Here is a 24,799-nt window from a genome sequence, read left to right as displayed (position 1 = left end):
CATTCTTGAAATTCAAGATCGTTTCTCTACAGTTGGCTCTTAAAACAATGTGCTCAAATTTAACCTCTTTTTACAGGCTTGTCTTCACCACCTCTAGGACCTCACAATAATCTCAGAGAGAACTGTATTGAAGGCATGCCCAGCAACACTGGTCCTGTGATGTTGTTTCTGCTAGCCCAGCTTCTGTTGGGTTGTGGGGGTTCACCGTTGTTCACCCTCGGCACCACCTACATTGATGATCATGTCAAAGCTGAAAACTCTTCACTCTATATTGGTTAGTTATTTTTAATGTAAATGTTTGTTAACGTTTTTACTTCCCAAAATGCACCAAGACTAAATGAGAATCAGATGAATCCTCCAACACGGTTTCTGGTTTAAGGGACCATCCTTAAATTGTGTAGCACCCCAAGGAGAGAGGGGGTTTTTGGCAATGTTTTACAGTATTTCAAGTGGAATCTTGTCGTGCAGTCATGGCTAATCTCATGGACAGAGTTGTTGCGTGCCAGCATAGCAGAGGAGGACACATGAATGACATTATTTTTCATACATGAAATCGGAAGGTTAGATAAACATATTTATGTATTTGATTTCAGATTTTTATTAAAATAAATCTCTTAATTTGATATATTAAAACCGGCGCTCTTTTTGAATCACCCTTTATGTCTGGTGCCATGAACAGACAGGTGTTTGGCTATGGCACGATAAGCAGTCGCCAAATCATCTGTCAGTGCATGTGCATTACAGTGAAGTGTAATCATACAGTGAGTGCCATACCGAGGGATGGTGTAGTGATTATTTTGCTATGTTATGGTTGCATTTAGATTTTACTTAAAATGTCTAAAATAGTAGGCAGAGAAAAACTTTTTCAATCATTAATTTTAAATACAAAAATGGAATTAACAAGAAGAAACAGAAAAACGTTAAAAACTAGGTTTTACAGTTTTGGAATGCTAATTTTATATTAATGAATCATGTTGTCCTTTGGAGTTTAAAATTGTCATTATGTTATTACAATTTTTAGAATAATATAAATTAGGGGAGGAATGGCAGCGTTATGTAATTATTGAGGGGGATTAGTGTTACCATTACAAGGAGGGGGAGGGGATGTCTGAAATGGCCGATTTTAGTGTTACGCAATTAAGGGACTTGGCCTTAACTAAATAGTTGTCACTTACTACTAACTTTCTTGAGTCCATAAACAATTTTTTAGTTGAAGGATAAAAGATAATTGTGGTTTTTATGGATTTATCTATAGCTTTTCACTATGGGTCGTTCAAAAAAAAGCAAAGGGTGCTGCTATAGTTTGAACCAATGTAGAAAAATATCTAATTACATATAAGTAGCATAAATTTGAAATAAAACGTTTGCTAAATTCATTCTGTATTTTGAACATGTATTGAATTTAAAACGTGTTCAAGAGAATGTTTTAGGATATATTGTATTTTTGGTTTTTTTTAGGAATGCCAGCTGGTTTTTTAAGGAATTGGGAGTCAAAAAATATATTCTGCTGTTTATGTTAATCTTACGCTATCAAAAAAGTAAGATCAGTAGATATAAAATTTAGCAGTTAAAAATTTAATCAATATCAAAAGAAAAATAAATTTGTAAAAAGTTCATTGTTATTGATAAATGTACACTTGAAATAGTGTATTACAGATTGTGATCAGACTATTGTTACTTACCCATACAAAATAATAGATTACTTTAAAAATGCAAGATATTCTATTAGAAGATTTGGTTTTAAACATTTTCGGGATGACCGACCATAAATTAAAATTGAAAATGCCATGCAGTATTAATTTTCTTAACAGAATTAGTATAGTACTCTATATACTGTGTGGAAGCTGTTTATCAACTGGAATTGTGTTTTTTTGTTTGTTTTAGTTTCATTGTTCCACTATTGTAATCACTAATTTATCTCTTTGTAAAGTTATAAAGGATAATAGTTCATTACTGTGTAATTGTATGTAATCTGCTGACAGACACAAACATACAAACATTTTTTCTGAGATTTAGCTATTCAACTTTTTTTATTGATATAAAACTACAGTTTACACTTTTCACAATACTTTATCCTCCTTCAGTTTCATAATTATATTTTATGCTCTGTAAAGTTACTCAGGCACTATTTTTATCATCAGTTCCTGACCTGTGTACAGATTTGTTTATTTCATTGTATTTTATAAACTCAATTTTTGCAGTCCAACTCTTACTGCTGAGGTTGATAACCATTATATTTTGTTACACTTAAACCATAATTGTTTTGTGTGTATGTAGAATCTTGGAGCATTGGAAAAAAAGGTTTATTGTACTATCACTAGTATAAACGAAAACAACATTTTCCAATATATTTATATATTTATAAATATATTATTATAAATATATTTATATATTTATATATTGGAAAATGTTGTTTTCGTTTATACTAGTGATAGTACAATAAACATAATTGTTTGATATAATTGTTATATCGCTTGAAGTTTTTTGTGTTTGTATATGAAATATTTATTAGCAGCAAATAAAATTAATATTTCAAATTGCTAAATATATGGTAAAAGTCATTCTGTCCAAATTTTCTGTTTTTTTAACTATATCCTTTGGTAGTATAACATAATAATTATTTAGCTTAATTAGAACATATAACAAACTCTGATTTCATGGGAGTATTAGCAAATACAATTGAAATGGGAAGACTTGCTCTATGAGGTGACAGTTGACGTCAAAAAGAAAGAAAGCATTGCATAGACAAGTATAATTAGCCAATTATAAAAATATTTGGAGTAATTTTTATATAGTTCTGTCTAAGATCATCTCGGAGTATATGGAATCTCAAACTGTTCAGACTGAATTATTGCTGCTTGACTCTTACTTTAAAATCTATAAAGATTTGCACTTAATAGCGGATTGCATATATTACAGTACAGTATTGTATTACTTATCTCACACTCTATAATGATGAATTGTTAAATATAAGCTTTTTAAGATGTGTTTAGTTTTACTTTCACTGAGTTTATAAAAAAAACTATGTACACAAATTAAAATCTTAATCAACAGTAGAATGAATTTTTCAGGTTGCATGTACAGTATGGCGGCTTTCGGACCTGTGCTTGGGTTCCTTCTAGGAGCCTACTTGTTGTCTTTCCACATGGATGCCTTATCCACTGCAATAATCAGCATAGGTACAGTTTGTATAGTTTTAGTTATTTTATAATGTAGATATGCTCTTAATGAGTGAACTATTGTGAAAAATCACATTAAGCAATTGGTTAATTTTATTTGGATTGCATATTGAATATTGCATTTTAATATTTCTAAATTGTCTTGAAAATTTCTTTGTAGTTGTCAAAAGTGTTGTAATTGACCACCAAAGTTAGTAAAAATTCTTTTATAGGTAATTTACATTTATATTTTAGAGTGTTAACCCTTTTAGTGCCGAAACATAATCAAAAGTTTGTCTGAAAAATGCCAGAGATTTCTCTCAAGGTACTGCTGAAAAATGCCAACCTTATTTCAGCGGTTTTGTAACATTTTACTAAAACATCCATAAAATCAAAATGGTTTTAGATAGACTCTTAATTTATTTTTTATTTTCTTTACAGATAAATTTTTTAGTTAAAAACACATAAAATGTGCATATACTACTAATTTATTATATTAAAAAAAAAACAGATACACAAATGGTACGTATTAAAGAATTGTTGAACATTTTTCTAGTTTCATATGCAAAAGAGTATTTGAAAAAAATATTTCCTCAAAACAACAGATACTACTATGTACAAAAACTAAAATTGTAGACATTCACCAAAATTTATTTTATTACCTACAAAACTGCAAAGATATTAACACTTTTTGGGTAACCTACATTATCACGTATTCTCAAATGTGTAATCGAAACTCATGAGATTCCAAAACATAGTTTATAAAATATACAGCCTATTAATTCCTATGAATTCTGAATAAATAAACATTTGAGTTTTAAAAAAAGTTTAGAAATAAAACTGTAAGTCTAACGGAAAATAGTAAATAAATCTTATTATGAAATGTAATTTAATTTTTTTTTTCAATTAACCCCTAACTACTACGGACCGTCTCTGGGACCGCACGGGAAATTTCGACAGGGATTTCTCCCTCACCTTGCAACTCCGGAACCCTCACTCCACAGTACCTTCCTGACCTTGGGTAGTCAGTTTAGTAGTGGTGTCGCGCGAACAAAGACTAAACCGGTTCTGAGTTATTGATCCGTTGCTGTCTGAGAGACGTTCCGTAGTGTTCATGTTAGTTTTTGTGAGGTCCATTAGATGTTCCGTAGTGTTTGTGTTACTTTTATCAGGACTATTTAAATATTTATAAATACTGTATCTTTTATTTTTGTTGTAATAATTTAATATGGATAAAGACCAACATTGTTCAGAAATGTCATCTGTAACTTGTCCTAGCTCTACAGGAGTTAGAAGGAGCTCTCGGCCTCCCGTAAGGCATGTTTTGGACTCAAGAACAAACGATTTCCCGGACAATTTGTACGATTTGGTTCATGAAACACTTGATGATGACCTTGTTGAAGATATTGACGATAGTGATCAGGATCCAGACTACGTAGAAGAAAGTGATCATGATTCAAAAAGTGAGCAGAGTGCAGACGAGTGCAACATAGAAGAAGTAAGTAAGTCTACTACTGAAGAGGATTTATTGGCTTCAAACTATTCTATTACTACAACCACTTCTGGTTGTATCAACACGCCAGTTATTGTTGATTCTGTGGCGAATGAAGTGGCGCCAATTACTGATCCAACCATTTGACGCCAATCGCCAAGCACGAAACACCAACACCAAACACCGTTAGAGTTGGGTCATTCTATTACGGTAGAAGAACAAAGCACATGATTAAAAAGAAAGTACCGCCTTTTCGCTGGAGAAAAAATGCAGCAAATCAAGCAGTTCGAACCAGGGCTAACAATATCATTACACAATTACCAGGACTGAAGTCTCGAGCATCAAATCTTGGAGCAAATCCTGATATTGAAGAAATATGGCAGCTACTGATTTCTAATGATATTCTGGCAGAAATTGTGCACTGGACAAATGTTAAGATACATTCTCTGAGGCAAAAATATGATAAGAGCCACTTTTCTTCTTTTGTTCATGGCATGGATGAAATAGAACTAAAGGGCTTTATTGGCCTTTTAGTGTACAGTGCTGCCTTCAAAGCTGGTAATGAATACGTCGCTAGCTTGTTTGCAACCGACGGAACAGGTAGAGAAATTTTCCGTGTTGTAATTAGCAAGGAAAGATTTCTTATCATCCTACAAGCTCTCAGATTCGACAACTCAAGAGATATGGAAAAGAGAAAAATTGAGACAAAGGAAGCAGCGATAGCAAATATATTTTATAAGTTTGTTGAAAACTGCCAGTCCTACTATACTATGGGTGAATCTGTATGTATTGATGAAATGTTGGTACCCTTCCGGGGTAAATCCAAATTCAAAATGTACATGCATAAAAAGCCTGCCAAATATGGCCTTAAAATTCAATGTTTGGCTGATGCAAAGACGCATTACTTTTTCAATGGATATATTTACACAGGAAAAACACATGGTAAAGGCCTTACTGACCAACAAGTGAAAACCCTCCTTATACCCACTCAAGTAGTGCTCCGCCTGATTAAACCTATTGAAAATAGTAAACAGAACTTAACTGCAGACAATTGGTACAGTTCTATACAGCTTGTTAACGAACTTTATCAGAGAGGGATAACATTTGTAGGAACTTTGAAAAAAAATTAAAATGAAATCCCAGAGAGCTTTCTTCCATCAAGTCAAAAGAAGAAAACAGCTGCATGTACGGTTTCACTGAGAATATTACTTTGCTCTCTTACATTCCCAAAAAATCAAAAGCAGTTATCTTGGTTTCATCGATGCACCATGGTCAGGCTACAGATGACATTAGTGGGAAACCTGAAATTATCGCTGAATATAACCGAGCAAAAGGTGGAGTGGACACAATAGATATGATGTGTTCAAACTATTTCTCCTCTAGACGCACACAAAGGTGGCCAATGGTAATTTTTTTTACTGTTGTAAACATAGCCTCTGGAGTAAATACATATATTCTATACAATTCCTACAGAAACACGAAACTTATGACCAGACTTGATTTTATGAAGTCTCTTGCTCAAAAGCTTGTTACCCCTCTCATGCAAAGAAGACTTCAAAAGGGACATCTGAGTCAAGATATGCAGATGAGTCTCAAGCGAATTCTTCAAGTAGAAGACCAGCCTTTCCAAGAAGAAAACAATGGTCCAGAAATCCTGAATGTGAAGAAAACGGCAACATGTGCCCTCCAAGGCTCAAAAGGAAGACAAGATATGTTTGTAAATGTTGTGCCAAACCTATTTGCCTGGAGTGTTCAAAGAAAGTTTGTGTGGACTGTATCAAGGGTATCCCGGCACGACCATAGATCTACTGAATCTGACAATCAAGTATTATTGTTTTATGTTTATTATTGCCTTCTTATTCACATTTTTTCTTTATCAAGTACGTTACATAATACACAAGTACTGTTGTTACTCTTAAAGAAGTCTATCTTTTGTTTGATCGTTCTTCAGTATTGACTTATTATAGTATAGTACCTGTTTTTGTTCAAACTTTTTAAACCCAAGTTCAATGTATAAAGTAAGGACATGTATTCTTTACATTTAAAATTTATATTTGGTGATAATATTCTTCTATATTAAGTATTTGACATAATACTCAAGTAATATAGTTTCTTTTAATGAATTAATCTTTTGTTTATTTGATCCTTTCTTTATCATATAATTGTTAAAAGTTCAAAATAACATTTTATTTCTTACTATGGTACTCAATAATAACATTCTTGTTGGTTCACCCATTTTGTTTCAACCTAATTTCCTATTCAAAAGAATTAAAAATTTAAATTGCAATATTTTCACTATTAAATCGAAAACAAAGCAAAATATAATATAAACAAGCTGTATGATTTATTTTTAATTTTTAAGTCATTATAAGAAAGTTAAGAAGAGAGTTCAAAGTATTTTTGCTATATATATATAATTTTTTTGTAATTACACATGTTTTTTAAAAGTGGTCTGTAAGACCCCTCCGTAGTAGTTATGGGACAAAAAGGTCCGTAGTAATAAAGGGTTAAAAAAATAAATATATTTACTTACAGTGTATATTTTTTAGTTTCACATGAGAAATAGTATTTTGAAAAAATTATTCCACTATAAAACATAATATCAATTGAAAAAGAAAATAAAAAGTTTAGTAATTTAAAATCTATTAAAGTTATGTCGTTTTTTACAAAGCTACATTTTTACTATTTTGTGTTTTATACTTAATTTAAACTAAATATCTAATTAATTTTACAATGAATAATTTTTCTTGTAATTTGGTTCATACTGATTGTTTATATACCAACAAATTTATAATACACAAAAAATTATCGTAGAATTTTTAATACAGACGTCGGCACTAAAATGGTTAATTCCCTTTTAAAAACTCAAAACATGTCATATTAGTAAGGGATCAACTTGAACCAACCATAACTTAATTTAGTTTATATCCTGGGCAACGAAGGTCAAAAATCACAAATATGGGAAATAATTTCCTACAAGATGAATTTTTTACAAATGGCAGAACACTATTTGACATTTATATTTACCAAAATCCCTTTTTAGCTTTTCCCCCACCCTCTTTTTGTTCCAATTTGCAATTATTTTGAAAAATGCACATAATTTGCAAAGTATTTGACAAAATTTAACAGTTTTTTTTTATTTTATACCCGTTAGTTTTACTACAAATAGTTTCCTATAACTTTTTGTGATATAATTAATGTATTATTCGTAATGAAAGTCTACCTGTAAGGAGATAAAAAATTGAGGAGAAATACAAGTTGAGTGTTTTGCTTATCCTCATGCTACAAATTGAACTCAAGATCTCATTACAACATTTTGCTGGGATAAATTTGATCATTCTCCATAAGTTCCAATCAGCACCGTAATGAACGATAGTGTAAAAACAATCATGAGCAGCTATTGTTAAATCAAGCAGCAACTTCTATGACAATGGTGTATAAAAAGTTGTTTTTCTTTCTAGTAAATGCCTTAATATTGACGGCAATAATGTTTTGGATTCCGCTACCCAAATAGTGATCCGAAGTAATTGTATTAAAAAAGCTCAAAAGGCTGAAAATTGTATGTCAGTATGCTAATCAATATCAAAATATCGAAAGTAAACAATCAAAATATGCGTTGTTTAGCTTCATAGCAAGAAATTTATGTAATCAAAGAAAAACTTTGTGCAGTTTTTTTTTATATACAATGCATTTATTCTGATGCTTTTGTGTGTTCCAGGACCTGGAGACAGACACTGGGTGGGGATGTGGTGGGGAGGATTTCTATTCTGTGGGCTTCTGCTGCTCATCGTGGCCATTCCTTTCTTCTCCTTCCCCAAAGTTCTCACTGTAAGGACTCCCTTTTATTTATTTGATAATTATAATATATTTATTAAAAAAAATAATTGAATCCTGTAACTTTTTTATGGCTTGAACCAATGCAGAATCCTTACTAATTCGAGGTAAGATGCGTTGACCAAATCTATTTCATTTAGAGCTGACATAAGACGTTGTGCTGGCTAATGGGTTGTTTTTTTTTGTTTGTTTCCTGAGCAAACATAATTCTACTATATTATTTTGGTTAATAGTTATCAACCTTAAGTTGATTATTTTGGAGTAGGATCAGTTGTATAGACATTTTTGTTGCAGTATTTTGGAATTTTCTTCTTTATGATTTTGAGTGTATATATTAACCTTTAGTTAATAAAGATTAAAAACCACTTTTAAAAACTGAATTTCTTCAAATTCGTCAGCACACATCTTGTTATCTGAATAGTTTTTTATGAGTTTGTTACCTGATAACATTTGATTAAAAGAGTGAATTTAAAATTACGTAAAGAATTACGATTTTATGTGGATTGTAGGTTCTATTCTTTTTAAGAAATTTGTTATTTTTTGAAAAAATAAGGTAGAAATTTTAAGACCTTCAATATATACTTAGGTTAAAAGGTTCTGTAAAATTCTACAATGAAATGAAATAGAATTGAAAATAACTTTTAGTTCCGCTGCATTGGAATATCCAACTTGGTAGAAATATTATAAATTGTCAGCGTCAATTGGCACCGTATTTAGGTGATATTTGATATAGTATATAGTTAAAATATCCAAATAAACATTTAGCTGCATTTGATATGTTTTGATGTATCGATTAATGCCCATTTTTTTCTGCCTCACAGGTCTTTGGAATGATAATTAACTACGATGTTATGAACTGTCAGCCGATGAATTGCTTAGATACAGATTACTCTTTTGGCTAGTAGCACTGTTTACTTTGTTTTGTAGTTTAATTTTGATGGAAAACAAAATCATAAAGGAGTTTACAATTTATATTTAATAGTGTAATAATATCAATATTAATATTTGGATGCTTCCATAGCTGACAAGGGATAAAGTTTTGATAATCCATTGTTGACATTAGTTTATTGCTTAAGAAATGTTATTTTGTGCTATATCTGATATCTTTTATTTATAACAATGAGTGAAGGAAACTTGGCAAACTGCTTCGATAACAACTTTGCAAACATGGTGGCCAGCACGTAAAGAAAGTGCAAAGGACATAAAAGTTAACTCTAGATCGTCGGGTCATCTAGTTAATGGATGCAAAAGTTAGATGAGAATTTGAATACCTAGGCCAAATACTTGGGAGTACCATTTCCAGAAAAGGAGAATGTGCTTATGTAGTTGTTTTGTCTTAATGGTTCACTCTGTCAGAGCGCTCCAACAATAAATACAAGATCTTTAATATATGGAATTTGTTGTATTACAGAGAGAGAAAGAGAAGATCAGATTGATGGAGAAGTCGACACTCTCAGGTTTGAGCTCAAGACCACCAGAGGGAACCACTCCACAGCCCACCAAAACTGCTGACAGAGATTCAGGATACGGAAAAGATGTAAAAGGTAAGAGAAATGATTTAAATTATTTATTACATTGTTTGATTTGTATCAAATTTTAAAAGTTTCATCAATATTAAAACTTTTAACTTGATTACAACATGGCAAATTCATTTGAAATAAGGTTGAGTATCAAACTAAGTCAATAATACTATTTAATATTATTTGTATTTAATCAATATACAAAAATGTTTGTTTTGAACATTGTCATAATCACAGTGTCACTATATTAAAAAAATTACTTGCTAACAATAAAATCAACGCATTTGTTAATTTTTTTAATCAGTCTTAAAAATTAGTATTATTAGTACTAGGTATATTTTTATTTAATTTCTTATACTTATTTGTTGTGTAATTACAGAATCAATAATTACAATCACAGACACATTATTACATTGATTTAAAAGCAGACACAAATCTCAACACTTAAGTTTTATAAAAGCTTCATCTTCTCTGTTTGGGTCGTGAATAAACAACTAGAACTATCTCTGCTCTCAAATCTCATAACATGAAATTATAAGGAATTGTTAGCATCAAGGTAATGTCAATACTGATAGTTATTCAGTATGGAACTCTTGCATTGGTAATTATTGTCCAGATTTTAATATTCCAAACTGTTTTATTTGTTTTGAGTATTTAAATAAGCAAGAACAGAAAATATTCATTTTATTTGTAATTTTTAATATTTGTGAAATTCCATTGTTAAATATCTTTTTTTATTATTTATTTATTTATTCTTTGAAATAATAACAATTACAAATAATTTTATTCATAAATGCAAAAACCCTATTGGATTTGTCTGCATTTCACTAAATATACTAATTACTAACTCTATGCTTTAAATTAATTTTTGGTCAAGTCCATGCAGTTTTATTACAAGATTGAACACCTCACCAATAATGCAGTTACAATATAAAAAAATAATAAATACAAATTTCAAATTAACATACCAACATTTCTCAAGAAAAACAATAGCAATAACTAACTAACATTTATTAAAAGAAACTTAATCCTAATGGCAATAAATAAATACTCAAGGGTAACAACAACAACAGCAAACAACAAACAGAAGAAACAAATATAAAATATGCATTATTTAACTCAATAACAATATACCCAAAAACATGTTTAAATTTCAGATAAAATCATTCAAAGAACAACAAATAAATAAATAAATATGTATGTATAAGTTACCTTAGTTGTATTTGGCATTTATTTTCAATAACATTTTTAATAAAAATCATAACAAACTATCAATAATCAATTAACATCAATTAATATAACTATGTAACTATGTACGATGGACCTACTTAGTATACTATGATCCCTGGAGGGGGAAACCCGATTAATGCAGCTACAAAGAAACAAAACAACACAACAACAATCAGTAATATTAAATTTCCTTTTTCTATCTGAATTGCTTTTAGAGACTTATGCTAACTTTTTGTTACTAGTGTGGACTTTTATGTTATTGTAACATAGAATATTACTTTAGAATTTTGAATTGATATAGAGTATAGTTATATGAATAATTAAGTGTAGTTATCTTAAATTTTGATGAGTAACAAGATGTTCACCTTTCTGCAGACATCCCCATGTCCATGTGGAGATTGCTGTGTAACCCTGTGTACGTGGTGACCTGCCTGGGAGCCTGCATGGAACTGGTCATAGTCTCTGGCTTCGTCGTCTTCTTGCCCAAGTACCTGGAGACTCAGTTCAGCCTGGGCAAGAGTCAAGCCAGCGTCTTTACAGGTGAACTTCCTAGTAGTGTAGTCACTGGTTGGCTTATGTTTTGTAGCTAGACTTTGTATACAAAATCAGCTTATTGGAATTATCCTCATGGTAGCACTTACTGATAATTCTTGATAATGTCAGCGAACATCCTGTGGACAGCCCGAAACAGCTGAAAGTTGGCAAAAATTTATCATAAAAATATTATGGCTAAGTTCGTTGTCAAGCCTTATACATGACTTTGTTTCGATATGTGGCCATTCACTTAAAAAATAAATAATCACAGCTCAATTATTTTAAACCTAGATATAAAACAAAGTCTTCTGGAATGCTTATCACATTTACTATCATTTTGTATCTCAAATGGTTTTTTTGTATCTCAACTTGATACAAAAATAGAACTTTTTAACCCATTGCGGATCGTATTGTTTTGGCGTGCGGGCACGAATTAATTTACGGTCAGCGGCCGAACGAACAGCAATGGTGCGCCACATCTTATCGCTCGCTGTTGTATACTAGAATATTCAGCTGTGAAGGTATTCGTTCAGATGGAACAAGGACCTGCTGGGGTATCCGTGATGTAGGAACGATAACACACGAGCAAGGTTCCGGGGTGGCAGGGATGATGTCTGAATCATAGTCTAAATAAAGCGGCTCGGGCGAAGCGATTACAACATCCGCGCCATTGTCTAGACTAAACCCGCCAATATGTACGTCTGCGTTGTTTAGTTGTGTCACTAACCTCAAAAGTATTATAATAACAACTTAGGAAAACACCCAATCAGAAGCGCTAAAATTCAGAGAGTAAACTCATACGAATGATTTTTCAACTTCGACATACAACTGCAATCTGTAGGATATTTATAAAACTTTTGAAAACTCTAAACGTAGACCGTTGTTAAACACTCTTAGTAGACAAGTGAAGACGATCGCCCGATCTATCAGACATTAAAAGAACTATTTGGAGGGAAATTTAAAAGTAGACCGCTTTTGCGACCTGAACTCGTTAGGCCCGGCCGCCACGTGACGAGCCCAGCTCGTCAGTGATCCGCAATGGGTTAATACCTCAATTAAGTTCTTTGACCAAAATGGTTTGCCATTTCTTTCCATTATAGCGGGTGTTTAAACTTCACAACTTTGTAACATAGAGAAAAACTAAAACTGTTCTGGATTGATTATAATGCTTCAAGAACTTTTTGTTTTAAACTTGTTTTTGTGTCTCAAACGGTTTACTAGATATTGTGTACATGTAAATCCCATGAGAATAAATTAATAATATTTCAGTTGTTACAAAATCTCTATTTAATTCGAATGAGCCAGACGGAAGCACTCATCTATGTGTACATTTATATCCAGTATTTTCTACCTAGCTTATTCTTTAAGTGGTGCAGTATTGCCAATTTGGATGATTCATATTTCAATAGTAAATTTGCAAAGAAAATTTTTTTATTTTCTCATTCAATCCTAATCTATTTCATGGGTACCACCAATATCCTGATTGAGTTATTGTTTGATTAGGTTTCTAATTTACTTGTCAGACTCAAAAGTGATAGAGATCTTGTGAACAGAAAAAAACAAGCAGGAAATGATTAGATTATTTTGGGGGGAAATTAACAGGTTAACACAAGTATTGTTGCAGGTTCCATAGCTATTCCTGGTGCATGTATCGGTATCTTCATGGGTGGATGTCTGCTGAAGAGGTTTGAGATGAGGCCGAAGGGGGCAGTGCAGTTTGTGCTCATCTCGAACACACTCTGCCTCTCCTGCTACGGTCTCCTCTTCTTCTTGGGCTGTGACAACGTCAAAATGGCAGGCACCACGATCCCTTACTACAATAGGTGAGAATTTGTAGGCATTAAGGTTTTCTTGAGGACCTCTAGCTTGAGTCTTCAGACATTTAATTTTGTTCAATGATAATCGAAAGCAGCCCATGTTTGAAGTTACAAGGCACTTTCGTATGGGCTGAAATATGTTACAGAATACATATATAATGTAGTCTCAAATTTTACTCCTAACTAAGTGTAAATAGAGCAATAAGTGCATTAAAACAGTTATCAATATCTAAACTGTTTGGAACTCTTTTAGTCTGTGATGAAAAGGGAGTAGTCGGAGCAGTTTTTGGATCGAGATTACTTGATTATACTTAAGATCAAAAATGGGGAAAAACAGCAAATTGTATCAATGAGCGCTCAGTTAAGCAAATCTCACATAACTAGTATATTATTCTAAATTTAATGTATTACTGATGGGCCGATTAAAAAAATTATATTTCAATTCCGATATCTAAACTATGGTCTCGATTCTGATTCCTATGTAATTTCTTATTGAGAAATAAGAATTTGGCCTAATTCTAAAAAAATCGCCATTTCTTTAAGGGATGGGACAATACAAAAAAGTTAAAATCTGATTCAGACACCAAAATTTGGTTTGATTGTCAATTCTGAATTCGATACCAATTCCTGTGTAAATAATAACTGAATATTATTAATAACTAAATAGTAACTAAAGAATTTAGGTAGGACAGGAAAAGCAGGCTAATCTTTACCAGACAGAAGGATAATCTTTTTCTTCATCATAAAGAAATTCTCATGCTAAAATCTGGCTTTTTAATCATATATAGTATGAAAGACTATAATACGCTAAGTGGTTTTATTTTGTTACGATTAAAGCAAATGTGGCCAGTAGGACCAGTCACCCAATACTTTTTAACCACTCTTAGCCATAATAAAACATTATAAGATATAAACATATACAGGGTGAGTCAGAAATATGGTAAAATAATTTAAGACGTGATTGTAGAGCTAAAAATAAGAAAAAAAATGTTATATAAAGGTAGGTCCGGAAACGTTCCATTAGTAAGTAATGGCTAGCGAAAGATTTTGCTTCGTTTTCAGTTCACCTGGTGAAATTAAGTGATTCTGAAATGTTTTGTTCTTACTTTTTAACCTTATTTAAGGTGGATTTATAAGAAAAATCACCTGAAAAATCAAATAAAACCACTCTAGAGGTTGTAGTGTGAACAGTTTTTGAGAAAAAGTATGAAATTTGCCAAAAATCTAATAACAAAAATACCGTCATAAATGTTTGATGTCCAATAACATTGTTAAATGACCAATAAACAAATTGTTTTTCCTAATACAGATTGTAGAGATTTTAATTCTGAAAACAACCATAATAAGCAAAGTTGACTAAATTTGTAAAAAAGTTATGAAATTGACTCCTCATGTATTACACTACACAGCAAACTTTTGATGTTTTATAATAAGGAATGAGTATCTGATTGGTAACAGCTGGTGAAAAACAAACAAATAAATTTAGTTAAAATAAAACCTTTCTACTGTCAACTGCAATGTAGGCATATAGCTGAAGTTTCTACCCTGAAGTAGTGGATCAGCATATAGAGCCCTCATGATCTTTTTTCTCTCAAGCAAATTCAAATTTGTTTGGTTTCAGTTCGCGAGCAGAACCATTCCAGGTGAACCTGACAGCAGCCTGTAACTTTGGCTGTGAGTGTCACACAACAGACGTGGAGCCTGTCTGTGGCAACAACGGACTCACGTACTTCAGCCCTTGTCATGCCGGCTGTACTGAGCTCTCCTCTCGCTCCAACTACACCAACTGTGCCTGTACGTTCCTTATGATATTACTGGATCTCAAGAAAGACGGGTAGATTCAGAGATTACATTTTGAATGTGAATAGTCACATCTTTCCGGATCTAGCTGCTTTGAATGTAAACACAATTAGGATATATGTTAAACACCTAATTATTCCTAAGGATATAAATATCCCCATACTTAATCTGTAAGTATGAAACACTAACCTGTTCTTTGGTTTCAATTAGGAAGTGTATCTAAAAATATTTTAACTTATAAAAATGTTATAATTCACTTGTAATACACTGATGTGTTTTCAAGTGTAAAAACTTTTTGCTGGCTTTGTAATTTTATAATTGCATGAAAAGGAAACACATTGTTAATATAGGACATAAATACTTTCGATTTTTTTCTCAACAATGATTCTTTAACCCTCAGAGTGCCACATACCCAAACTCCCTTAGTGCCACAGCTTTTTTGGTGTTTTTACAGTTCTCTTTTTAAAAAACCGTATAAAATACAATTTTGTAATTAAATTGTTCATGTTATATATCAATGTATTCAAAAAACAATAAGGAATAAAAGAAGTATAACAGTATTGTATTTGCCCTCTGTCTATTCAGGTATGTAGCCCTCCGAAGTAAAATAAAATTTTCACAATTTTGTCATCTCCTAACATCCACTACTCAAGATTTCACTATGTACACAAAAACACAGTTTCAAAATAGCCATTTTATTCCAAATCTAATAAGTTTTACAAATATATAAACTTTGTTTATATTTAAACTAAAAACCAAACTATAAAATTGAAAAAATCACAAGTATATACACAATGTTTTCCCCGTGTTTACTCTGAGTATCTGCTTTGTGATGCCTTTCTTTTTCTCTTAGGCCTAAGGGGTCTCCAGAAATGTTCTAATAAGTGGAAACATTCCCTGTGCACACCTGTATTACAGCCAGGGCACCAAAATCTGCTTCGGCCTCTTTATTTTGATTTAGCAAACTGTGCACCAGCGTAATTTGACCCTAGCTTCAAAGTTCATTAGGGTCCGGTTCGTACTATTCACCACTGCCACTTGAAAAATCACAAAGTAAAATGTCTGAATGTATATCAGGAGCTTCAATGTCACTTGCATCGTTTTCACTAGATACATATTCATCTAAAACATCCCGAATTTCAATTTGTCCAAGTTCATATTTTTTTTTTCAAAATAAAAACATTAGTGTTCAAAAATTCTCCTTGCCCCTCTTAAAACACTGTAAAAAAGAAATATTTTACCCCGAGTCACATAATTAACTTATTGTTCACTCACAACATTTTGCATTAACGTTAAAAAAGCCAAAGTCTCCCCAAAATTCAGAAAATGCATTAATCAATCATTTAAAAATCAAGTAAGTATTTTAATAACTTTAGCTTTATCAAAACTGATACAACTCTTTCCTTCTCATAGCTACCTTATGAGACATCAAGTTAGAGACAGTATTAAAAATCACAATATAATCAAAAGTGATTGATGAATCCTAATTCTCATAACAGAAGAATATTAGGACCAATTCTCTTCACCCTCTCACCAATCCAATGATATCTCAAGCTATCTTTAAGAAATCACCCAGTCTCTGGCATCCAGATCTACCAGGCATATCCCTAGACAATGCAAGCAAATACCTTGCAGTCATTTTTAATAACAGAATCCTTATATTGAGAATATCTAAAGACTAAAAACTCTGGTTGGACTGAATCCCTGATATCCTATCGGTTTGTGTTTAAAAACACTCACAGTTGTAATTCTACACGTACTATTTGAGTTACACTTCAGAATGTTTTTTAAGCCAAACCATCTTGGAGAAACTAACTCATTTCATACCAGACATACTGCTGATTTTGGTGTTCTTCTTCTTTACCTGTTATTTTGTACAAATCTCAACTATATGGGAAGCATATAAATATTCAATCTTCTTCCTGATGACTTGTACAGATGCAGAGGTGAAAGAGAATTCAAGACAAAATTTTAAACTGCTTCTATCTAGAACTTACTACACAATGGAGGAGTTCTTACTTGGAAAAACACCTGATTATACCAACAGATATTATGTTTTCAGCTTGTTGTAACTTATATTGTTATGAATATTATTATTGTGACGGTACTGTTTATACAAATAAAGATGCCTGAATCAGATCTTGATTTTCCCATATTGGTGTTGCAGGCATTCACGGGAATCTGAGCTCAGTGACAGCCCCGTTCTCATCGGAGATGGGAGAGGTGACGGTGGTACCCGTGGCCACTGCGGGGCCCTGCAACACTTCCTGTAGGACCATATTTCCGTTCCTCATATTGTTGTTTTTCATGACGTTTGTTGTTGCTGTCACCCAAATGCCTCTACTTATGATTGTGCTCAGGTAACTAGTTATAAATTAGATTCAAATATTATTTTAGTAACAACAGCTTGTTCGGTACTACTTTCAATTTCTGAATGGTACCAAAATGTCTGTGAATAAAGCAAATCTTTATCTTTGTATTTATTTTTTAAATGAAACCTACACTAAACGTTTTTTTTACTCCTTTTCACATTAGTTATAACTTAAGTATGCTTCTACACAAAGCAACAAATGCTATGTTTTTACAAGGTACATTAAATTCACTCTAATAACTATATCAGAATTTTTATTTTATTCAAATTAGTAACTCTACATTTTCAAAGCATAGTTTCCTCAAATTTTTATACAACAAAACTGTTAATATTTGTATAAAAACTGTGATATATTTATTACTAGCACATACACATGGCTCTGCCCACAATTTCTGTGCATTGCATATATTTAATCGAATAAGTCCCTTGATTTCAGTAACATGAACTATAGTAGACCAATTTAAAGGAACTCCAAAGTCGAAGTTCATAGCTTTCTTAGTACACTTGTGATGTAATACGATAGTGTACTATAATAGTTTTAAAATAGAATTTGTCATAGGCTATATCATGCATCAAGTACCCATTTTTCAGTGTTTAGGTACTTTCAGGTTAGGCACTTCTAATTCAAATTTGTTATATTTCCAACACAAAATTGGAGTTTGCCATTTTACCCCGAGAAAAGATTATATATATATCTGCAAATAATTTTGTAATAAGTTTGGATTTAAAACGGTACAGTTTTTTTTAATTGTATGGATATAGATTTTGTTACTGAAAAAAAAAAAACTAAAACCAACAACATTAATACTTACATTATGACAGTAGTCATCTATATGTAAAGATAAAACATGATACAGTAAAGTACATGTTCTTGCTTCCCAATCCATGTTATTATACTATTTCCTTGGTCCAGTCTAGAAATTATATCAGTATTTATATACCTAGGCAGTACTGTATATCTTATAAGAGAGAGAAATTGATGCAATATCCCCTCGGCAATCGATCAAATGGTTTGTCGAATCATGTTAATGCCCGGTCCTTCTGATTTTTATTCCTTCAGCCCCTGTAAATATACTTTCCTACATAGTATAAGAAAACCAAATTCAATATCTTACACATACACGTTTACAATTTAGTTTATTAAGTAAAACTTAAGAATAAATTAAATGGTTTGTCTTGTGTTGAAATAAGAAGCGTTGTTACTTTTGTTATGTTTTCACTTTATAAATGTAAGCAAATAAAAACAGTGGTTAAATTAATGAACCATATGGTTGTGCTGTTATAATAAAATACATAGAACAGTTTATTAAATTTGTCAGGCTTTTTAATTTAATATTTCCAAACTTTAGAGACCAAGATGGGATTTTTAAATGCTTTAGATACCAGTGGAGCATAGCCCGGAAGGATTTTCAAAATATTAATCCACCATTCATCCCAGAGACCTCAAGAATGTCCATGTAAAATTTCAGCACAATCGGTTGAATACATTACATGTGAAAATAAAACAAACAAGCAAGGGCACTTTTGCATTTATAATAGTATTAAGATTTTTATTTTTTTAAATACATTTGTATGATACTTATTAATGGTGTATTATAAGAATAGAAATACCTCCAGAAAGTTTGTTTAAAAAACCAGTATTTATTTATTTGAACTGATATTTTTCTGTTAGATCTACAACTATTGATTTTATACTAATTATTTTTCTCGGTTTTGGATCATAACATGTATATCTTTTTGTTTTTGAAGATTTTATACTTTTTAAGATAAATCCTTCTAACACAAGAATATAAAGATTTATGTACGTTTTTCCTGTATCTAACCTCCTGACGTTCCAGGTCTGTGAATGAAGAGGAACGATCATTTGCTCTCGGCATGCAGTTTGTTATATTCCGACTGTTTGGCTACATTCCTGCGCCAATACTGTTTGGAAACCTCATCGATTCCACATGTTTATTGTGGAAGTCAACTTGCGGTGAGAAGGCTGGTCGTTGTCTCCTCTACGACATTGAACAGTTCCGTTATAGGTATGTTGTTGACTAGTTGTAGTACTCTAACTCTGGTTTTATAATTGCATTGTTTAGCACTACTACTATTTATTGAAATCTTTAATAATAAATTAAGTTACTTTTTGGATACTTTGGTGTTATCCGAAGGCCACTATTTTTGGAAGAGTTTTCTTACTAGGAACCTAAAAAAACTACATTATTAAAAAGAACAGACTTTATTTGAGTGAATGTGAAAACTATATGTAATTATGACAATCGGTTCTTGTTTTCTGCCCCCCCAAAAGGAAGCGAAGTTGGTGAGAGTTCGGATATGCTGTCCCTATCAACTATTTGTTTTTAGTCTATGAGTAGGTATACATACGCAGTATAAATGCATATGCATTATAAATATAAAAATATAACGAGTGTTCATGTTAGTTTAGCTTGAATTTAGTTACTATCTTGAGGGATGTGTTTCTTTTTTTATCCGGAAAGTACTGATCTGAAATGCCCCTGACCATCAGTGCGGGCTTCAGTGGGATGTCACTCCACACTTCTGTTGAAAAAAAAACATCCTTCGAGATAGTACCCAAATTCGAGCTCAAATCATGTGAGCACTTTAAAATTATTTTTAACTATAGTACTACTAGTAACATATTTATGATAACCTAAATTAATCGTACTTATATCGCATAATAACAAGTAGTAGATAGGGACAGATTGGCCTCTTTCTCACTGATATTACTTCTTTTGGAAGACAGAAAATAAGAACCAATCTTCATAATGATTTGTAATTTTCACAGTAAGTCAAATAAAGTCTGTTCTTTCTAATAATGTAGTTTTTTGAGCATAAATACGAGGGCTGTTTTTTTTTCAACTTCCGATGTGGTATAAAAATAAAACTAGGGAGAGTAATTAAATAAATTTACTATCAAAAGTTAGGTACATTATTAGTTACTTTTCAACATAATCGCCATTTAAATTGAGGCATTTTTCATACCTGGGTACAAGCTTCTTAATACCTTCTTCATAGAAGTTTGCCACCAGTGATTTGAGATGGGTTTTCACGGCGTCTCGCAGCGCGTAGTCTGTTCGGAAGCTCTGCCCTCCTAGCATCTTCTTCAGTTCCGGGAAAAGGTGATAGTCACTCGGTGCTAAGTCAGGACTATACGCCGGATGGTCAAAAACATCCCATTTAAAACCGTCAAGAAGACGCTTTGTCAAAGCAGCACTGTGAGGACGGGCGTTGTTAGAATGAGCACTACTCCCGATGTGAGCATTCCTCTCCTTTTTTTCTGAATAGCTCTCCGCAAACGTTGTAACGTACCGCAGTATCCTTCCGCATTGATTGTGGTACCTGGCTCTAAAAACTCAACAAGCAATACACCTTTTTGATCCCAAAACACGGTGGCCATAATCTTTTTGTTGTTGAAAGTTTTTTTGAATTTTTTGGGTTTGTTTGGAGAGTTTGAATGCATCCATTGTTGGGACTGCTGTTTCGTTTCTGGGGTGTCGTACAGAACCCATGTCTCATCTCCTGTCACGATTTTGATCCAAACATCTTCGCCATCAGCTTCATAACGGTTCAGAAAAGACATTGCTGACGCCATTCGCCGAGCTTTGTGGTCATCAGACAACATCTTCGGCACCCATCGCGCACAAAGTTTTTTGTAGCCTAACTTGTCAGTTACGATAGAGCTGACCTTGAAATCTCAGGAAACTGATTGGATAGCTCTGTAATCGTAAACCTTCGATTGCTTCTTACACTTTGGTCAACTCGATCAACGAGGTCTTCGTTTACGACCGACTTTCGTCCTTGGCCCCCTTCATCACGAATGTCAACTCATCCATCTTTAAATTTCCTACACCAATCATGCACTGCACTGTCACTCATAAAGCTTTCACCGTATACTCTTCCATTCTACGGTAAATTTCTGCTGCAGATAACCCTTCAGCTTGCAAGAAACGAACGACACTTCTCAACTCACACTTGTCGGGAGATTCTATCATGGTAGCCATGTTTATGTGTCGCTAGATAAATTGGAAATGGCGTCGGCTGTCCGAAAATGAGTGAGGTTGTAGTGGGAGAGGTGCGCAGTTGACTGCCGCGCATTGCTGGCCGATACCGCTCGCCTAGCCATCTTAACGGCACGATCGGAAGTTGAAAAAAAAACAGCCCTCGTACCTATATTTCAAAAGTTATTATTTTATTTAGTAACACAACAAATCTAAAACAAACTGAAAATAAAAATATTGGTGACAATTTTGGAGTCAAAATTTGAATAGATTTAAGCAGCAGTGAGAATTTAAGATTAATATACTCCAACATTTTCTTTACTAGGCACTTATTTGTTATGAGAATATGTTCAGGTTCTGTGTATAATTACAAACTGTCATGTATCCATTTTAAAACCATAAAATGTCATCATTTCTCCACAGAATTTCAGAATATAGTGTTTTTTTTTATTATGAATCCATTTTGAAATGGAAACCATAAAACTCCATTACATACATTAACTCATGAAACGGATTGATCATTCAATCTGAAGATCCACAATCAGTCTGAATAAGTTGCCATAGGAATATCTGCTGGAAAGTCTACAAACTGGACCAGTCTAAACAAGTTGTCTCAGGATACAAAGAGATATAGAGGACCTGCCAGCTGTACTTACTGTCAATGATTTGGTCGTCTCAGGCTCTATGATCAGCCTGAACAAGTTGTGTCAGAATAGCTGCTGAGTGTACAAGTTTTGACTGTTGACAGGTATGTGGGGCTCTGCTGTGGCATCAAGATCCTAGCCCTGTCACTATTCTTGGTAGATTGGTGGCTGATCAGGAGACGGAGACATCTAGAGGACCTGCCAGCTGTACTCACTGTCAATGATCTGGTCACTTCGGGCTCAATCATCAGTCTGGACAAATGTGAGTCACTACATACTAGATAGAATTCTTTTTACATAATTTATAACCGTTTGGTTTGTTGTCAACACAGCACATAACATTAACATATCATGCAAACTATACACATAGGAGTATTGTTGTTATTAAGTAAACGTTTTATTGAAACTAGTATTAACAATTAGGTTTTATCCTAATTCCAGCTGTTAACAAAAATTTTAGTTTGCTAATGAAAAACCTTGTCCATTGTGGGGAGTGTAGTTAGACGAGAAATAATTTTAAATTATGAATTATTTTTAATGCATTAACCCATTGCAAGGAGCAAAAATACTTAGCTCCGGTCGGAGTTGTTTACATTTTTACTTCAAATTGAATTAATATTAAATACTAACTAATAGTCAAAATAATGAAATGTTACTAAATGAATTAATTACAAATTCTCAGCAAAAACATCTACTAAACTGAAGGTTCTAGTGCTGTACCAAATCAGTGAGTAATTGTGCCAAAATAATGATTGATCATTATGTTGTGTAGTAGTGTTTTAGTTCTAAAAGGAAAAGTACCTTTTCATTTGAAGGGCATGAATGCTGTAATAGTCCATTTAATTCTTTCTGTCGTGAAGATTCTCCCAGATCGTTGTCTGGACTTTGCAACTTCTTGACTAGATCTCCTCCCCGCCAGAGAATAGTAATTCTCATCTCGTGGGAGTCCACCTGGAAAGTGCATCTCCAGCAGTAGTTCCAAAGTCTTCTTCTTCATCTTAGTAAGGCAGCAATTATTCTTAAGTAGAGACTTCAAGGGGTTAGAGTAAAGGAGTAAAGGTTAGGGGAGTTTTTTAAGCCTATCAGCCCCAGGTAGGCTGGTAATTTTTTATCTCCAGGTTCTTTGGTTTTTCTTGATTTCTTTTTTGTGTTTATATAGGGCTTTTTGATGTAAGTACCAGTTGATCGTTCTTCTTGCCCATTTGTACAGTTTTCTAGTTTTGTTGTAGAGTTTATCCAGCTTCCTTGTCCACCAAGACACGTCTTTCTTTAGCCTATTGTTTCTAAGAGGAAAGTTTTTCTCATAGGCCTTTACTATGGCGTTTTCCACCAACTGTACCAACCTGTACAGTTAAAATTCATCTTTTTTATAGGGTTCCAGTTTCACCAACTCCTCCACTTAGATATCTCTATATTTGCTCCAATCCCTATTGGTAAGTTTTGGGACCCTATATGCCACGTTCATCTCTACTTCCTCCTGTATGTCGAACCAATAAATCGATGATCTGACAGTGATGTCTCCTGTGAGACATACCAACTGACAAGATTGATACAGTTTAAGCTTTGGTATAAGGTGATAACTAATACCTCTTCCCTAACTTCTGTAATAAAAGTGAATTCTGATCCCTTATTGGCTAACTCTAGATCATGAGAGAAAATAAACTGTATTAATGTTCGTGCTGCCCCAGCAAGCCATGTTATTCTTTTCCTGGCAGCGCCACATAGTTGTTCAGGCTAGCAAGAGTCATATGCACCCATTACTTGTCATTCTGTTTTTCATGAACTTTCGCCCACATTTTTAGGCTGCTAGAGCTCTCTGAGTTGGTTTTTTTCATTCATACTCATTGTGTTATAGATCTCCCACGAGTATCGGAGATCTAAAAGTCACCCCAGCGCCTCTCTGTACCTGGAGAAGGCTATGTTTAAACTGGAGTTCGCCACGTATCCATAGTTCGCATATTAGAGATCAAGCTCTCCCTTGACCATGCAGCTAGCATATGCTGTTTCACCTTGGGTTGGAAAAATAAGAAATATAAATCAATTAAAGAAAAGTATAGGAGATGTCAGGGTTTTAGGAGAGATATCCCTAATAGATGAGAGTAGGTCGAAATGACAATGAGTTGTCATAGATGATAGGAAATAAGTTAGTTCAGCTCAGCCTGATTAGTAATAATAAGATAACAAGAGGTGGATCAGGCAGTTCCCAGGTGCGCGCGCACAGCTCTAGAAGAAGATCGCAAATGAAGATGGCTGCAATGATGCTTCTTGGACGCACTGACTTGGCTCATGTATTGGAGTATGAAGACTCTGTAACTTTGCACCCCTCATCATAGTGATGTGTTGTAGTGTTTAAGGAGAAGCTGCCAGTAGACAGTTTTTTGTTAGTTGCAGAGGC

General features: G+C 33.1%; 1 protein-coding gene across 2 annotated transcripts in view; it reads left to right on the top strand.

Moving 5' to 3' along the window:
• Positions 1–24,799, top strand: part of LOC124362293 (solute carrier organic anion transporter family member 5A1) — a 129,301-nt gene that overhangs the window by 98,171 nt on the left and 6,331 nt on the right. For both annotated transcript variants that reach the window (XM_046816668.1, XM_046816669.1), the window contains 10 exons: positions 77–274; positions 3,072–3,179; positions 8,369–8,478; positions 9,896–10,028; positions 11,610–11,774; positions 13,393–13,591; positions 15,207–15,379; positions 17,553–17,745; positions 19,595–19,783; positions 22,509–22,666. In XM_046816668.1, coding sequence (XP_046672624.1) covers positions 77–274; positions 3,072–3,179; positions 8,369–8,478; positions 9,896–10,028; positions 11,610–11,774; positions 13,393–13,591; positions 15,207–15,379; positions 17,553–17,745; positions 19,595–19,783; positions 22,509–22,666 — 1,626 coding nt within the window. The remainder of the gene's footprint in view (positions 1–76; positions 275–3,071; positions 3,180–8,368; positions 8,479–9,895; positions 10,029–11,609; positions 11,775–13,392; positions 13,592–15,206; positions 15,380–17,552; positions 17,746–19,594; positions 19,784–22,508; positions 22,667–24,799) is intronic.

Source organism: Homalodisca vitripennis, chromosome 5 (assembly GCF_021130785.1).
Source record: "Homalodisca vitripennis isolate AUS2020 chromosome 5, UT_GWSS_2.1, whole genome shotgun sequence".
In the NCBI taxonomy this organism is placed as follows: Eukaryota; Metazoa; Arthropoda; class Insecta; order Hemiptera; family Cicadellidae; genus Homalodisca; species Homalodisca vitripennis.
Note: the sequence above shows the minus strand (reverse complement) of the source record. Positions and strands in the feature narration are given on the sequence as shown.